Genomic DNA, 19,137 nt, shown 5'->3' with positions numbered 1-19,137 from the left:
ATATAATCGTACTTATCAATGTGTATGTATGTATGTACATATATGTATGTATATGCATACATACATATAGTATATATCCAATTTGTTAATTCAATTTGCTCTTTCTATCCGTTTCCATATCCTTTTTTTCTTACTCGAGAGAGAGATCTGTCTCTCTCTCTCTCTCATTCTCTATTAATTTATCGATCGTTACTATTTTTCTTTGACAACTTTTTTGTTTTTGTTGTTGTTTTTGCTGTTTCATTCATTTAGTGGCTTTTGCTTAGTTTCTTTCTTCACACACATTTTACAGGAAAATATTCTCTTTTTTTTTTTCTTGTTTTAAATTTATTTTCATTTTTTTTTTTGTTTTTGTTTTGCTTTTGCTTTTGTGTTGTACGTTTTAAAAAATTACACCATGAGATTATGACTAAACAAAAATTTTGGTTTTGCTGTGAGAATGTAGTAGAAGTCATTTATATGATTTGTGTTTTTCATTTTTTTTTTTTTTTTTTTTTAAGGTTTTTTTTTTTTTCTTTTTTCATCGGGTTGCGTTTCACTTTATCGTTATACACTGAGATTACTAGATCTATATTTATTCATTACAATTTCGGTTCATCTATCTCAATCTTTATTGCCTGCCGACTTTCGAATTTGCCTTTTGAATATTTTGTGATTTTTTTCTTTTAATTTTTTGGTTTTTTTTTTTTTGTTGTTTTATAATGCTTTTGCTCCTCATAGGTATATAGGTTAGTTCTTTCTGGTTGTATTATAATACATTTACATACATTTAGTCGTATATTTTTTGAGAGGGGTTTCTGAAACGTTGAGTGCAGTTTTTCTCTCTTTTTATTTTGGTTTTTTTTTTTTTTTTTTGTTTGTGTTTTTTCCTTTTTGGCTTTTTTAGTGTTTGCTTTTAGTTGTTTGTTTTCGGTTTTGGTAAATTTTCTTTCTTTGGCGCAGTTGACTAATTCCGACTTTCCTTTTTTTTTTTAGTTTTTTTTTTTTTTATTTTATTTATTTTTTATTTTTGGTTTGTTTGTTCATTTTGCTTGATCTTTACATATATATAGATATCACGAGAGTTCCTGAGAGAACTGTGTCTCCAGGGTGGGTCTAGTTCTAGTTGGGTTTCTGTTGGGATTGCGTATCGGTGGTCCTGGGCTGCCATAGCCCGCCGCATATAGCTGCGGGCACGAGTCTTTTATGAGTTCCTGTGTCTCTCGCAGCTGCCTCTGTACCTGGGGAGCCAATCTCTGTACGCTTATGGCCGGCGGAAATTTGTATTCCGTTGCTGCTGGAGCAGGCTATAACAAAACAAAGAAAACAGATAGAGACAATTGCTAAAAACAATCAAACAAATTGATCCTAAATTTTTAATTTTCAAACATATTACTTAAACATTAACATTTTGTAATCATTTAGGAATTAATTAATGAATTTGCTTGGATCATATAGATATGAGTCACCTATGGAATCTAATCTAAACATTACTTTAGCGGGCAGATTTCCCCCATTTTATAGCCCTATATCAGGGACGACGTTATTGAATATCTCGACATCCAAATTCACAAAGCGGCGTCCCAGGTCGCACCCCACCCAAACCCTCCAGGAATGCTTCCCGCAGAGATGCACATCTGCGGGCCCCAGGAAATCACAGCTTTGCTTGCTGAAAAGAGAAAACTGCGTCGAGTCTGGCACAATACCCGCACCCCAGAGACAAGGCGCTAAAGGAGCTATTCCACTCACTCCGTAAAGAGTCCCATGAGGGCTTTCTAGTGAATGTGGAACCATGCGACCAACAGCGCAACCTATGGCAACTAACCAACGGGATCAAAAGGACCGCTCGGAGGAAAGAACCGGTGAAGAAAGCAGATGGCACCTGGTGCCGATCGGACAGCGACAGGGCAGCTGAGGCAGCTTGTACGAAGCCTTAACGCCCTTCAACAGTTGCTCTCAATAGGAAGCTAATCAAACGGCAGACTTTTTAGACGTCCCTTGTCAAATGGACCTCCCCTTCAAGGCTGGTGACATGGATGAACTAGTCGCAGAAATCGGTAAGCTAAAGGTGTCCACGTCCCCTGGTGATGATGCTATTAAAGCACTACCGCCGAGCGAAATCCATCTCCTCCTAAACATCGCCAACACTAGGACACTTCTCCACTCAGTGCAAGTGCGCCGAAATCATCCTGATTTAAAAACTTGGGAAACCTGCAGCTAATCTCGCCTCTTATCGTCCGATTAGTCTATTGGCCGTATTCTCCAAAGTAGTTGAGCAACTACGAAGAATGTGACCAACAATCAACTACTTTTTCTCAGCCATTAGAGTGAGCTATAGTTAATTTCGATTTGGTTAAGACTCACCTGCACCCCATGGATAATTTCGCCGTAGTAGGCGCCTGGTGGTGGCTGCTGCTGTTGCATCTGCTGACTTTGGCTATGTGGAGCGGTTTGCAACTGCTGTTGTTGCAGTTGCGATGATTCGTGATACGTTTCAGAAGTATTCAGAGGGAGAGCGGATGTTGTGGCAGTGTTCGGCGGCGCTTGACCATAGTAGGCTAGCTGTAGGGCGCCGGCGCCGTTGAGGAAGCCAACTCCACCTGGTGGAGGTTGCATGTACTGTATGGCTGTTGCAGGTGGTGGAGGAGGTGGAGCAAGTGCACCAGCACCACCAGAGGATGAGCTAGTGACGACGGGTGTCGGTGAGCCGGTGTAGATAATCCGTTTGGGGCTTACACCGACACCAACTCCGGCGGGAAGAGATAGCAGGTATTGTTGTTGTTGTTGCTGTTGTTGGTAGAGTTGCTGCTGCTGGAGCTGGGCTAGCTGAGCAGCAGCAGCTGCTGTGGACGTATTGACAACACTTGCCTCCAGTTGAGGCAGAAGAATAAGCTGTTGTTGTTGTTGTTGCTGATGTTGCTGTTGTTGTTGCTGCTGTTGTTGCTGCTGCTGTTGTTGTTGTTGCTGTTGCCGTCCCACCAAAACATGCTGCGGCAAATATTCCGTTGCCGTCGCAGAGGACGAGGGCTGCAACAGCAACTTAGTTTTCAGTGGCACCTGTTGCACCTGCACTTGAACCTGCCGTATAGGCGTTGTCTGAAGTGATCGGCTGGCCGTGGACGAGCATATCGAGGCGGTTATGCTGGCCGATTCCCAATGCTGTCGCAGGGCATTCAGTCGAGCCTCCTCCAAGGCAATTTCTGTCTCACTGCCAGAATCATAATCGGGTCCCTCGTCAATCTTTCTATCGAGCATGCGAAAGAAATTCTGTTGGCTTGACGAGATTTCCCTGCAACAACGAATTTTAATCAATATTCAATTGGAATTGAAGGATCTCAAACACACAAATGAATAATACTTACTGGCTCTGCAGCAAAGATAGATTTTTGGCACGCAGCAGCGAAACGGCCACATCCTCCTCTGTATCTTGTATGTCCTTATTGCTTTGCTCTTCACACTCATCATGCTTCTCACGTTCACGTTGCTGTTGCTGTGCCTTTTCGGCGTCCTCGATATGGCCTTCGTCCTCATCTGTTTCGGCATCTGAATCGGCTAGACATAGCAAAAAACCGCAAAATATGATGCAACATGAGTTGGCAGGAAAATTTGCAGTTTTTTTTTCTCTTCTTGGCAATGAATTCGTCTTAAATTACATTCTCTTCGATTAAGCTAACTTAAAGCAATATTTACATACATACATATGTATGTACATACGACTACATACATTTCCGTCTATAATAATATTTTGATGAAATGTTGAAATCTAATCCACACGAAAAACTGTGTGAATAAACGTTTCCATCCAAACCCTTTAAAGTTTCATTGATTACATTAGTTTGTATAATAAATAATAAAGCCTTGTTTACAATTTAAATTTGAAGCTTAGGAACTCGATGCGGAAATCTGTTTATTCTTTTAAGCGCCTTTTCGAGATATTCGCGAAGAGCTCTGAACTAGAAACTTGATATTGAATCTCTTCAAGTATCTCGTGAATCGTTGTTTGTATGATTTAGCGTTTGGAATTTGATCAAATTAGTGAGAATCATAGACAAATTTGTGCGTTTAGATCATTCCTATGATCACTATATAATATAGTCACTAGATCTTGATGATCTTTGGCACAATCATTAGGCTCTTAGACAATGACAAAGTCAATGATAACAGTCACTAGAGCCGACGTGCCCTTGTGTCAAGGAGGGATCGAATATGGCTCTATGATCGTGGCTTATAGCTCATAGTGCATATCCAGTTGAATATATACTATATATGCCTCCTTTTATGCATTATAATATTCATACATACGCTTTTAATAAGGGCATAACAATTGGTTTGATGCTTTTAAATGCAAAAATTTCCAATTTTCTGAATGAACAAAAATTAACTTTATAATTAATCTAGCAATATGAGTTTCAAGGCGAAGAATTAACACACACACACACATACAAAGAGCACAACACAAAAAATTAATGGATAACTGGGGGGAGAGGGGGTTGAAATTAAAATTAAAAATTTGGGTCGTTTATACGTAAAAAATATTCTTTTTTTGGGAGCACAATGGCGCCTTTGTGTATGCTATACATTTTGCCTTTAACCCTTTTATACAAACACAAAGCGAAAGAAAGAGAAAGAGCCAGAGATTGGGGGTGGGAGGGGGCTAACAAAGAACCACACCCGCCTCCATCCCATTTAAGCAACAACAAGTTGCCCTTTTTAGCAGTTAATTATACATAAACACAGTAACAACGGCATATACAAAAGCAAAAGGAAGGCGCCCTTTTTCCGACCAAAAGTATTTTAGTATGGTCTAGGTTAGAACGAAAAAACAACAAGAAACATGCCGAAACAGGTCTCTGCATGAGTTTCTATGTGTGTGCATGAGGCCTATTAATTAGAATCAACAGTTATCCCTTGGCTATTATGATCTTGTAGCCCCTTGAAAGATCAACTGACTAGAGGAGACGATTGACGGAAATGTCTAGATTTAGTGTTATTTTTTACTTTTGATTTTATTATTATTAGGCCAATAAATGCCTTAGCTTCTGTCAGTGACATATTAATCAATGATGATGTCCTCATTGTATGGAAACAGGTGGCCATACACACACACACGCACATACATATACATATATACATAAATATGTGTGAGTGTGCAAGTGTATACATACATATAGTTTGGAGGCTTTTATCAGACAAATTGATGTCGTCATGCGTGTAAGCTTTTGTTCATACATCCCCGACCCCAACCCCGCTCTTTCACATTCTCTCGCCATCATGCCTCCCAAAAGGTCCTGGTACTAGTGCCTACTACCGTTACTGTTGCTAGCAATACTCACCATGTCCTCCTTTCTTGCCATTTGCTTTACTCTTCGATTTCCTGGGATATAAATGTATCTTGCTCTGTCCACAGCCCATCTTCCTCTTGAACTGCTGCTGCTGCTGCTGGTGTTGCTGCTGCTGTTGCTGCTGCTTGCGATATCTCAGTTGTTGTTATTATTAATTTGTTGCTCGACACGTTCTACGTGTTTTTCTTTTCTCTCTATCTATCTCTTGTTCGGTCTCTCTCTTTCTCTCTCTGTCTATATGTATATCGCTCTGTTTCTATGACTGTATCTCTCTCTCTTTTTTTTTGTATTTATTTATTTATTTGTTGTTGGTTTTTTGTTGTTGTTGTTTTTTTGTTGTCGTCGACTATTTTTTCAATTTTCACTAATTTAACTATGTGTGTAAATTTAATTTATTTAATTTGTTGATGCTGCTGCTTGCGTGCGTCGCTGCTGCTGCTGTTGCCGTTGCTGCCGCTGCCTCTTTCGAAATGTTGTGATGCGTGTGGTGACCCCCACCTGCCACCCCTGATTTATCCATAGAGCGCGGGTGGGCTGGGGAGATGAGGTTGTGCGAGCGAACGGAAATTACAGTTTTCTTGATGGCCCAACAACCACTTGTTTTTAGGCTTTTCGTTAGTCGTCCTTGTTGTTGTTGTTTTTGTTATTGTTTTTGTTGGCTTTGGCTCTATCCTTGTGTGCTATGGCTGGGAAATTCAATTTTTGTAAACAGGACAAACCCATAAAAGGGTTTGGTCCAGGGCTGCAGTAAAACAACGGTAAGCTCTCTCGTTGTTCCTATTAACAGTCCCTGCTGCTGCTGCTCTCTCTCTCGCTTGTCTTGCTTCTCTCTCTCATCTCTTATTTGAATGGCGCGCGCGCTTTTGGTTTCCTTCATTCAACACTGGCTTTTGCCCCTTTTTACTTCTGTTTTGTTATTTTTGACAATTTAAACAAATAATAATAAACAACAACTACGACGGCGTAGGCAAAGAAAAGCACTTGAGTTCTATTCAATTATATATGTATGTACATACATATGCATGTATGTGTGTGTGTCTGCATACATATGTACATATATACAATATCTCAGGCAAAAGCTAAGTCATTTAACTCACTGGACATACTAAACAGACACCCACACAAACGCACACCACCCACACGCACACACACACACGGAGAGACAGGCGCGCGCCAAATAAATCGAAAGAGCGCAACTATAAGAGTAAGAGCGAGAGAGAGAGGGTAGTCCAAGTATAAACAGGCCAGAGAGAGAGCCCGAGAGAGCGAGACACATCCAAGGGAGCGTGTGCTAGCTGCGTGCGAAATTGATTTTTCTATTTATAAAAAAAAAACACACAAACACACACATACACAATCACATACATATATAAATTTATATATTTATATATACATACATATACATATATGTATTTATATATACAACAATATATCCGTTTCGTTTTTATAAATTAAAATATGTTGTCGTTGTTTTTGTTGTTGCGCCTTTTTATTTTGGAAATTTTATTTTTGTTTTGCCGCCTGCCAAAAAAACATAATTTATGTTTTATTTATGATTTCCCTCCATTTGGCCGCAGACGTTTTTCCTCCTTTTGAAAATTTTCTCGTTTTTTTGGTTTTTCGCTGCGTGGTGTTTGTGTGTGTTTTTTTTTCTTCTTTTTCTTTCTTTTTTTTCTTTAATGGAAACTTGTTTGATTTACCGCAAATTTATTTACAAATCTTTCTCGTTTTTAAACACTAGCAAGGAACTTTCAATAACTTTTTATTGTTGTTAGATTTTTCGTTCTTTTAATTTATTTGATTTCAATCATTCGATGGAAACTGCGGAAAACTGTGTGTGTGTTTTTTTTTCTTTTTCTTTTCGTTTGCCGAAATTTTTTCTTTCTCCTTTTCGCCCGTGCCGAGACGCGCGTTGTATGCTGAAATTTATGCTAGCTGACACTCCTCTTTGTGTCAGCAGCAGCAGTATCAGCCGTAGCAGTAGCAGCAAATTTTTGAAGCTTTTCCAAAGTGCCCATGCCCATCCACACACTTGCAGAGAAGTCCATGCAAGCGCAATGAAATAGAGAGCAAGTGAGAGAGACGTTGTGTTTGTGGAAGAGAGGAAGGGAGCGAGAGAGCTGTGAGCGCATGCATACCCATAGACATGTGTGTGTGCCACAAGCTTTCTCTTTATGCTCAGCTATTCGGTAGGGGTGGGTTTTCCATTCTACTCTATTGTTGCTGCTTCATGTGTTTGGGGGCTTGTTGTGTCTGGATACAGATTGAGAATTCGGTGAGATTAGTCAAAAGATCTTTTATGCAGAGATCTGCCTGGAAGCAAGAAGTTGAATCAAGATGATACCGTTATGTATCTGTAATAGGAAGAAGGAATTTGTCGCCGAGCAAATTTGTGACTGCTTTATTTGGTTTCATTGACGAATATATTGCTATCCATGACCAAAGTGATCTGTGTAAAGATTTGAATGTGTCCTAGTACGTTTTTTCTTTAAGGTGTTTAGAATAGGACTTTACAATGATTAACATAAACCAAACAAATATACATCTCCACCCCAGACCAAAAGACAAATTATCAGAAGACACAAAGGACCTCTCCCTGTTTGAGCTACCATTATTCCCAAGTACATAATTTTCACTGGCCTACATACTATAAACATACATACATATATGTATAACAATGTCGTCCGATTTTCATAAACTGATCCTGATATTGAGTCGATCATCGTGATAATCGCAGAAGAAAAAGGGTTTTCTATGGTCTAATACGACTGCATCCGAAGAACATACTAATGTATTTACAAGTCTAAGTTTTAAATTCTAAAATATATTTTGCTTTGATGGATTGAAAAGGCGGACAAATGGGGATTATGACTATAAGAAAAGCCTTAACAATATCTTCAAATGAAATACATATGTATATAAATATTCCTTCAAATGACTATAAATATGTCACTTATTGCCGAGGATCAGTGGAATTTATGACACAAAAGTTAATCAGACAGTTTATGTTCCCGTTCCTTGAGGTGTGATGTTATATGCATGTATGTATGTATATAATGATTTTCAAATCAGAGCGCACTTCACTTTCACTTTTTTAAATTCGCTTCGCTTTTCTGTGTAGATTTTTCTTTTTGTTTGTTTGCTTTTCGCTGTAAGCTTTTGCTCAGTGCCGCCACCTGTTTTTTCATTTAACGTTTATTTTTACTCAAATCTGACATAAACCGTAAACGTTAAGGTGCACTGAACGGTTAATATGAAACATTTGCTCTTAATGTGTCGCCATTCCACGTCCCAAAACACAATTGTCTTTTCAAGATTAAATTAAAATTGGTGTAGATCAATTTACCTGAGATTTGTCTGCCAAAATACAATTTTGATGGAAAACCTACAATTTTAACACCTCGGGAAAAGCGAAAAGCCGTGTCGTATGTATGTATGTAGCATGTTTGCCGGTCCCTGCTTTACGTTTATAAGAACTTTTTGTTATAAATTGTATTTTACTACTTAACCGTATTTTACTACTTCGCTCCGTTGGGTAAAATGGTATATTAAAGTAGCGAGTTCTGATCGTCTAACTGGCTATCAACACTAAGATCTGGCTATCAACACTCTTTGTTAAGACCGTGCTGAACAGTACGTCCTTAAACCATTACGTTTCCACCGCCTTGCTTTGGTCTGGGTATGAGGTTTTTCTCTTGCTTAGCTCCATTGTTCTGGATTCGGAATTCACCCTATATCCCGACAGATGAGTTGACGAAATTCGTGGATTCTTTTGGACGCTCGTCACGGTTTTTCGCTTTTTCCGAGGTGTTAGGTCTAAAAGCGAAAGTGTGTGTTGGCAAACAAATCTCAGGGTAAATGTGATTTTCAATTACGGCATGTACGGTGACATGAGCTGCAGCAATAAATTTCTGAGCACTGAAATTTTTTAAATGCAATTTTAAAGCAAAAGTAACGTAAAAACTACGAAAAAGTACAGTGACAAAATATGCAGTTACTTTTGTTCATTATAATATTAAACTACAAAATGTTTAATTGAAACGTTTGAAAAATAACAAAGTAATACATGTCTCCTTGTTGTTTTTTGTCAGACTTGTTAATTGAAAATTTTTTAAATGTTTCGATATGCGTTTTGCTGACCAAGGCGACATTTGTTGTAAGTCCGTCCCTGTTGATACAAACCCAATCGATTATCGGTATCGTTATCGATAGAAATGTCAGTGTTGCACAGTAGTGAGTAGTCCTATTACACAGCACTGTTTTCATTTTCATCAAGTAGGCATCGAGAAATTTCTATCGAAAACTGTATAAATACGGGGACGACTCACATTTTTTCTCATTCAGTTACTTCCTTCTGCTTGGACAACAACTGAATCAGTTTTTCCTCATTCTTAAAAAGTTTAAAATACGCTTTTTTAAAATGAACTTTTCCTTATTTAAAAACTTCTCGCATAACATTTTACTTATTTTTAAAAAATCAATTTGAATAGCATAATTTTCCTTATTCATAAATTATAATTACAATGTCGCCTTTCTTAAAGCGATTGTGTTTTATTTTCCTTAATCTAATATTTCCAACCCACGGGCAACTGCAATAGGAACTAACTAGTTATAATGGAAGTGTCTTCAATGAACGAATTGTGAAGAGTGGTTGATTTGGCCATTTCGCAGCCTTAAAACATATTCACTTGTAATGTGAATATGACTTTGAATTTCTAGTAAGATCGTCATCAGCGTTGTCTCATCGCCTTACAGGGTGGCTCTTCGTTACATCGTGGCTGCCTTGCCTCTTCTAATATAAAATAGCCACTGGCTAACTGGCTAATTGAGTCACTGTCCATATATGGTGGACATTTTGAAAAATCAGACTGCAGAGATCATTGTGCCACGCCCTGCCACTTCGCCGTATTCTCACTCTTTTAGCTCCGCGTTTTATTGGGGCGGTCCAGAAAGTTAAATGTCATTTTCCTGGTGTTTTAAGCGAAAGCTTTGAAAAGTCTCACGCATTTACGATTGGGCACTTTAGCCTTCTCGGAAAACTGTTTAAACTCATTTATGGACAAGACATACTAATGATAATAATGTTACCAAAATCTTTTAAAAGGATGAACATCTTTAAATTAAGTAGATTGAAAAGGGACAGACTCACAAATTTGTTTTTCCGATTCTCCTTTTCCCTAAACTGCTTGAAGGTAGTCGCTCAATTTCCTATGATGAGTAGAAACATGGGACAAGTGCGGATACTCATAATGCTTATTGCTGACCCTTTCAACATGCCTTCCGTGAAGTAGTCTTTACTGTGGCTTTGACAAACAAAAGTCTGAGCAGGACAGTTGCCTCGGCCTTTTAGAGCAGTAATTTGTTGCATGTGCTGAGCTCAGATCTCCAGCCGAGATTTCCAAGTTTAACTGACAACGAGTTCTTATAATTTGTTGTTAGAGTGTATACATAGTTGACTCCCCAAACAAATTGTTGTCCCTTGCCATATTATTAGACTCTTGCTAAAAGATTAAGTTTTTCTGTCAGTAGACAATAATTTATTATAAATACAACAAATTTGACATAGAAATTTACATGAAAATGAAATCTATAAATCGCTATTAAAACACATTAAATTGTTAAATTGCACTGTGAAACTGAAACTCTGTTTTTTAGGTTACATATATCGACTACCAACATGATTCAGAGTTGCCAGTTCAGAATAGTTCCTCAATTTTATAATTCAGAGTAAAATATTTGGCTGCCAGAGCGGCCAAACAACGCGCTAAACAAAGCAGCAAACTGGCAGCACCATAATTTATAAAAATACCGTTTGTCAACACTTAAATCTAGCTCCAGCCCAGATTACTTCAAAATCAATTCATTAAGAGGTCGGCTTTTAATGTTTCCTGAAAAGTTACTCGTATTATTTTGGCTATAGAAGTAATTGATTTGGTGTCTGGATGTTCAGTGTTTCTCATCCAACATTCCATTCCTTTCCCGTTGATTTCTATCTACTAGTTATCGATAGAAATGTCAGTGTTGCACAGTACTGAACACTCCTATTACACAGCACTGTTTTCATTTTCATCAAGTAGGCATCGAGAAATTTGTATCGAAAATGTTATAAATACGGGGTCGACCCCTGTGGGTTTTTCCATTAAGTCAGTTCCTTCTGCTTGGACAACAACTTAATCAATGCTCCAAGTTACATTGGAAATTTAATTTTTAAAAAATAATGTTTTACGAGAAGTTTTTAAAAGAGGGGAACAAAATTTTTAAAGTTGATTGAAAATTTTATGGGAATATTTTCCGGCTGTCGGAAAAGTAAAGTGCAATTTCAGTTTTGCATTTCACAATGATAATTTATTTATTGATTAATTTAAGAAGTTAGATGTAATAGAATCTAACTCAAGATTAACTTAACATCATAAAAATATTTATAAAACCACCGAAAATTAGGCTTATCATTTTAATTGGGAAAATTGGCAGAATATTAACATTTTAGAATGCCTTTTTTGTTTTTTTGATTTCAAATTAAGCACTCAAGAGTAAAAAACTTTTGGTTTATCAAAAAAAAAAAAAAAAAAAAAAAAAAACCAGCATACAGTACCTTCCGTTAAAAGCCAAGTACTTTTTAAATGATTTATGAATTGTATAGTCCATTGGACACTTTGTCCACCTTGAAGCTCATCCGAATCTCTTAGCCAATAATCCAGGCGTAGGCGAAAGCGTTTCAATTGAAGGACAGTTAATAGCTCTCATTATATTAATTTTAGTCGGGGAAAATGTGTTGTAATGTGTGTAATTTGAAAATTAGCTTTGTTTGAAACGTACACAAAAACGCGTTGCAGAATTTGGCAAAGCTTTTCCTTGGAATGACCGATAAAGCCCACGCCAAAAGCACCTTCTCCCACATCACAATTTAAATTTAAACCAGACAAAAAAAAAAAATACAAATGGAAATACTATCTGGGTATTTGACAATCCAGATGGAGAAAGTTACAAATAGGGAAGAGCGTTATGAAATCGCGTAGACTGCTGGGATGCATTGGCATTGGAAATGCCGCTTTTAATTAGGAAGGAGAGTTTTAATTAGAAGGTCAATTGAGAAGTGTTTAGTTGTCATGTGACCATTGTAATGATGACTCACAATCTTAGGCAGGATAAGATACACCCCAACAAAAGATATGTTCATATTGAACACCTTCAAAAGCCCAATTCCCACTGAGGACCATCCACTATCTCTTTGTGGGATAGTGCATGAGGTTTTACCGTGCCCAAATTTGACCATTTATTTCACCATCCTAACGAGACTTTCCTTTATGGACGGTTCGATTGACATTTGTCATTCACAGAAAAACATGTGCTATTCACAGCAAAAATGTAAACAATTAATAGCCAAAAAAAAAAAAAAAGCAGAAAGAAACAAAATTGAAAAAATGTATGCAAAAGTTTACCTGCAGAGCTTAAATTTTGTCAAAGATTGCCTCTCAAAGCGCCTACCAACCTGCTGGAACCTGTACGTTTGTATGTCCAAGTAGACCACTCTGTACTGACAGTGGCCCTTCGAATTGTTAAACTTTATGCTGCTTGCTTAGCTCCATTGTTCTGGATTCGGAATTCACCCTATATCCCGACAGATGAGTTGACGAAATTCGTGGATTCTTTTGGACGCTCGTCACGGTTTTTCGCTTTTTCCGAGGTGTTAGGTCTAAAAGCGAAAGTGTGTGTTGGCAGACAAATCTCAGGGTAAATGTGATTTTCAATTACGGCATTACGGTGACATGAGCTGCAGCAATAAATTTCTGAGCACTGAAATTTTTTAAATGCAATTTTAAAGCAAAAGTAACGTAAAAACTACGAAAAAATTACAGTGACAAAATATGCAGTTACTTTTGTTCATTATAATATTAAACTACAAAATGTTTAATTGAAACGTTTGAAAAATAACAAAGTAATACATGTCTCCTTGTTGTTTTTTGTCAGACTTGTTAATTGAAAATTTTTTAAATGTTTCGATATGCGTTTTGCTGACCAAGGCGACATTTGTTGTAAGTCCGTCCCTGTTGCTACAAACCCAATCGATTATCGGTATCGTTATCGATAGAAATGTCAGTGTTGCACAGAGTAGTCCTATTACACAGCACTGTTTTCATTTTCATCAAGTAGGCATCGAGAAATTTCTATCGAAAACTGTATAAATACGGGGACGACTCACATTTTTTTCTCATTCAGTTACTTCCTTCTGCTTGGACAACAACTGAATCAGTTTTTCCTCATTCTTAAAAAGTTTAAAATACGCTTTTTTAAAATGAACTTTTCCTTATTTAAAAACTTCTCGCATAACATTTTACTTATTTTTAAAAAATCAATTTGAATAGCATAATTTTCCTTATTCATAAATTATAATTACAATGTCGCCTTTCTTAAAGCGATTGTGTTTTATTTTCCTTAATCTAATATTTCCAACCCACGTGCAACTGCAATAGGAACTAACTAGTTATAATGGAAGTGTCTTCAATGAACGAATTGTGAAGAGTGGTTGATTTGGCCATTTCGCAGCCTTAAAACATATTCACTTGTAATGTGAATATGACTTTGAATTTCTAGTAAGATCGTCATCAGCGTTGTCTCATCGCCTTACAGGGTGGCTCTTCGTTACATCGTGGCTGCCTTGCCTCTTCTAATATAAAATAGCCACTGGCTAACTGGCTAATTGAGTCACTGTCCATATATGGTGGACATTTTGAAAAATCAGACTGCAGAGATCATTGTGCCACGCCCTGCCACTTCGCCGTATTCTCACTCTTTTAGCTCCGCGTTTTATTGGGGCGGTCCAGAAAGTTAAATGTCATTTTCCTGGTGTTTTAAGCGAAAGCTTTGAAAAGTCTCACGCATTTACGATTGGGCACTTTAGCCTTCTCGGAAAACTGTTTAAACTCATTTATGGACAAGACATACTAATGATAATAATGTTACCAAAATCTTTTAAAAGGATGAACATCTTTAAATTAAGTAGATTGAAAAGGGACAGACTCACAAATTTGTTTTTCCGATTCTCCTTTTCCCTAAACTGCTTGAAGGTAGTCGCTCAATTTCCTATGATGAGTAGAAACATGGGACAAGTGCGGATACTCATAATGCTTATTGCTGACCCTTTCAACATGCCTTCCGTGAAGTAGTCTTTACTGTGGCTTTGACAAACAAAAGTCTGAGCAGGACAGTTGCCTCGGCCTTTTAGAGCAGTAATTTGTTGCATGTGCTGAGCTCAGATCTCCAGCCGAGATTTCCAAGTTTAACTGACAACGAGTTCTTATAATTTGTTGTTAGAGTGTATACATAGTTGACTCCCCCAAACAAATTGTTGTCCCTTGCCATATTATTAGACTCTTGCTAAAAGATTAAGTTTTTCTGTCAGTAGACAATAATTTATTATAAATACAACAAATTTGACATAGAAATTTACATGAAAATGAAATCTATAAATCGCTATTAAAACACATTAAATTGTTAAATTGCACTGTGAAACTGAAACTCTGTTTTTTAGGTTACATATATCGACTACCAACATGATTCAGAGTTGCCAGTTCAGAATAGTTCCTCAATTTTATAATTCAGAGTAAAATATTTGGCTGCCAGAGCGGCCAAACAACGCGCTAAACAAAGCAGCAAACTGGCAGCACCATAATTTATAAAAAATACCGTTTGTCAACACTTAAATCTAGCTCCAGCCCAGATTACTTCAAAATCAATTCATTAAGAGGTCGGCTTTTAATGTTTCCTGAAAAGTTACTCGTATTATTTTGGCTATAGAAGTAATTGATTTGGTGTCTGGATGTTCAGTGTTTCTCATCCAACATTCCATTCCTTTCCCGTTGATTTCTATCTACTAGTTATCGATAGAAATGTCAGTGTTGCACAGTACTGAACACTCCTATTACACAGCACTGTTTTCATTTTCATCAAGTAGGCATCGAGAAATTTGTATCGAAAATGTTATAAATACGGGGTCGACCCCTGTGGGTTTTTCCATTAAGTCAGTTCCTTCTGCTTGGACAACAACTTAATCAATGCTCCAAGTTACATTGGAAATTTAATTTTTAAAAAATAATGTTTTACGAGAAGTTTTTAAAAGAGGGGAACAAAATTTTTAAAGTTGATTGAAAATTTTATGGGAATATTTTCCGGCTGTCGGAAAAGTAAAGTGCAATTTCAGTTTTGCATTTCACAATGATAATTTATTTATTGATTAATTTAAGAAGTTAGATGTAATAGAATCTAACTCAAGATTAACTTAACATCATAAAAATATTTATAAAACCACCGAAAATTAGGCTTATCATTTTAATTGGGAAAATTGGCAGAATATTAACATTTTAGAATGCCTTTTTTGTTTTTTTGATTTCAAATTAAGCACTCAAGAGTAAAAAACTTTTGGTTTATCAAAAAAAAAAAAAAAAAAAAAAAAAACCAGCATACAGTACCTTCCGTTAAAAGCCAAGTACTTTTTAAATGATTTATGAATTGTATAGTCCATTGGACACTTTGTCCACCTTGAAGCTCATCCGAATCTCTTAGCCAATAATCCAGGCGTAGGCGAAAGCGTTTCAATTGAAGGACAGTTAATAGCTCTCATTATATTAATTTTAGTCGGGGAAAATGTGTTGTAATGTGTGTAATTTGAAAATTAGCTTTGTTTGAAACGTACACAAAAACGCGTTGCAGAATTTGGCAAAGCTTTTCCTTGGAATGACCGATAAAGCCCACGCCAAAAGCACCTTCTCCCACATCACAATTTAAATTTAAACCAGACAAAAAAAAAAAAATACAAATGGAAATACTATCTGGGTATTTGACAATCCAGATGGAGAAAGTTACAAATAGGGAAGAGCGTTATGAAATCGCGTAGACTGCTGGGATGCATTGGCATTGGAAATGCCGCTTTTAATTAGGAAGGAGAGTTTTAATTAGAAGGTCAATTGAGAAGTGTTTAGTTGTCATGTGACCATTGTAATGATGACTCACAATCTTAGGCAGGATAAGATACACCCCAACAAAAGATATGTTCATATTGAACACCTTCAAAAGCCCAATTCCCACTGAGGACCATCCACTATCTCTTTGTGGGATAGTGCATGAGGTTTTACCGTGCCCAAATTTGACCATTTATTTCACCATCCTAACGAGACTTTCCTTTATGGACGGTTCGATTGACATTTGTCATTCACAGAAAAACATGTGCTATTCACAGCAAAAATGTAAACAATTAATAGCCAAAAAAAAAAAAAGCAGAAAGAAACAAAATTGAAAAAATGTATGCAAAAGTTTACCTGCAGAGCTTAAATTTTGTCAAAGATTGCCTCTCAAAGCGCCTACCAACCTGCTGGAACCTGTACGTTTGTATGTCCAAGTAGACCACTCTGTACTGACAGTGGCCCTTCGAATTGTTAAACTTTATGCTGCTTGCTTAGCTCCATTGTTCTGGATTCGGAATTCACCCTATATCCCGACAGATGAGTTGACGAAATTCGTGGATTCTTTTGGACGCTCGTCACGGTTTTTCGCTTTTTCCGAGGTGTTAGGTCTAAAAGCGAAAGTGTGTGTTGGCAGACAAATCTCAGGGTAAATGTGATTTTCAATTACGGCATTACGGTGACATGAGCTGCAGCAATAAATTTCTGAGCACTGAAATTTTTTAAATGCAATTTTAAAGCAAAAGTAACGTAAAAACTACGAAAAAATTACAGTGACAAAATATGCAGTTACTTTTGTTCATTATAATATTAAACTACAAAATGTTTAATTGAAACGTTTGAAAAATAACAAAGTAATACATGTCTCCTTGTTGTTTTTTGTCAGACTTGTTAATTGAAAATTTTTTAAATGTTTCGATATGCGTTTTGCTGACCAAGGCGACATTTGTTGTAAGTCCGTCCCTGTTGCTACAAACCCAATCGATTATCGGTATCGTTATCGATAGAAATGTCAGTGTTGCACAGAGTAGTCCTATTACACAGCACTGTTTTCATTTTCATCAAGTAGGCATCGAGAAATTTCTATCGAAAACTGTATAAATACGGGGACGACTCACATTTTTTCTCATTCAGTTACTTCCTTCTGCTTGGACAACAACTGAATCAGTTTTTCCTCATTCTTAAAAAGTTTAAAATACGCTTTTTTAAAATGAACTTTTCCTTATTTAAAAACTTCTCGCATAACATTTTACTTATTTTTAAAAAATCAATTTGAATAGCATAATTTTCCTTATTCATAAATTATAATTACAATGTCGCCTTTCTTAAAGCGATTGTGTTTTATTTTCCTTAATCTAATATTTCCAACCCACGTGCAACTGCAATAGGAACTAACTAGTTATAATGGAAGTGTCTTCAATGAACGAATTGTGAAGAGTGGTTGATTTGGCCATTTCGCAGCCTTAAAACATATTCACTTGTAATGTGAATATGACTTTGAATTTCTAGTAAGATCGTCATCAGCGTTGTCTCATCGCCTTACAGGGTGGCTCTTCGTTACATCGTGGCTGCCTTGCCTCTTCTAATATAAAATAGCCACTGGCTAACTGGCTAATTGAGTCACTGTCCATATATGGTGGACATTTTGAAAAATCCGACTGCAGAGATCATTGTGCCACGCCCTGCCACTTCGCCGTATTCTCACTCTTTTAGCTCCGCGTTTTATTGGGGCGGTCCAGAAAGTTAAATGTCATTTTCCTGGTGTTTTAAGCGAAAGCTTTGAAAAGCATTTACGATTGGGCACTTTAGCCTTCTCGGACAACTGTTTAAACTCATTTATGGACAAGACATACTAATGATAATAATGTTAACAAAATCTTTTAAAAGGATGAACATCTTTAAATTAAGTAGATTGAAAAGGGACAGACTCACAAATTTGTTTTTCCGATTCTCCTTTTCCCTAAACTGCTTGAAGGTAGTCGCTCAATTTCCTATGATGAGTAGAAACATGGGACAAGTGCGGATACTCATAATGCTTATTGCTGACCCTTTCAACATGCCTTCCGTGAAGTAGTCTTTACTGTGGCTTTGGCAAACAAAAGTCTGAGCAGGACAGTTGCCTCGGCCTTTTAGAGCAGTAATTTGTTGCATGTGCTGAGCTCAGATCTCCAGCCGAGATTTCCAAGTTTAACTGACAACGAGTTCTTACAATTTGTTGTTAGAGTGTATACATAGTTGACTCCCCAAACAAATTGTTGTCCCTTGCCATATTATTAGACTCTTGCTAAAAGATTAAGTTTTTCTGTCAGTAGACAATAATTTATTATAAATACAACAAATTTGACATAGAAATTTACATGAAAATGAAATCTATAAATCGCTATTAAAACACATTAAATTGTTAAATTGCACTGTGAAACTGAAACTCTGTTTTTTAGGTTACATATATCGACTACCAACATGATCAGAGTTGCCAGTTCAGAATAGTTCCTCAATTTTATAATTCAGAGTAAAATATTTGGCTGCCAGAGCGGCCAAACAACGCGCTAAACAAAGCAGCAAACTGGCAGCACCATAATTTATAAAAAATACCGTTTGTCAACACTTAAATCTAGCTCCAGCCCAGATTACTTCAAAATCAATTCATTAAGAGGTCGGCTTTTAATGTTTCCTGAAAAGTTACTCGTATTATTTTGGCTATAGAAGTAATTGATTTGGTGTCTGGATGTTCAGTGTTTCTCATCCAACATTCCATTCCTTTCCCGTTGATTTCTATCTACTAGTTATCGATAGAAATGTCAGTGTTGCACAGTACTGAACACTCCTATTACACAGCACTGTTTTCATTTTCATCAAGTAGG

The 19,137-nt window shown here is 36.9% G+C and overlaps 2 protein-coding genes and 1 long non-coding RNA gene across 3 annotated transcripts in view; 1 reads left to right on the top strand and 2 right to left on the bottom strand.

The window, feature by feature from the left end:
- The window catches only part of LOC137574630 (uncharacterized), a 50,223-nt gene that overhangs the window by 16,186 nt on the left and 14,900 nt on the right, over positions 1–19,137 (top strand). The gene's annotated exons all lie outside the window — the stretch shown is intronic.
- On the bottom strand, positions 95–6,353 carry tow (target of wingless). Its single transcript, XM_068286981.1, has 4 exons — positions 5,313–6,353; positions 3,342–3,531; positions 2,344–3,268; positions 95–1,286 (listed from the first exon to the last, which is right to left on the bottom strand). The coding sequence occupies exons 1-4, from the start codon at positions 5,389–5,391 to the stop codon at positions 1,056–1,058; spliced, it is 1,425 nt and encodes a 474-aa protein (XP_068143082.1). The 5' UTR covers positions 5,392–6,353; the 3' UTR covers positions 95–1,055.
- LOC137574618 (zinc carboxypeptidase) overlaps positions 7,561–19,137 on the bottom strand; it is a 39,589-nt gene continuing 28,012 nt past the window's right edge. Inside the window, exon 6 of the mRNA XM_068286992.1 lies at positions 7,561–7,630. Coding sequence (XP_068143093.1) covers positions 7,603–7,630 — 28 coding nt within the window. The 3' untranslated portion in view covers positions 7,561–7,602. The remainder of the gene's footprint in view (positions 7,631–19,137) is intronic.

The sequence above is a fragment of the Drosophila tropicalis genome, unplaced genomic scaffold (genome assembly GCF_018151085.1).
Source record: "Drosophila tropicalis isolate 14030-0801.00 unplaced genomic scaffold, ASM1815108v1 contig_115, whole genome shotgun sequence".
Classification (NCBI taxonomy): domain Eukaryota; kingdom Metazoa; phylum Arthropoda; class Insecta; order Diptera; family Drosophilidae; genus Drosophila; species Drosophila tropicalis.
This window is presented reverse-complemented; position numbering and strand designations above follow the sequence as displayed.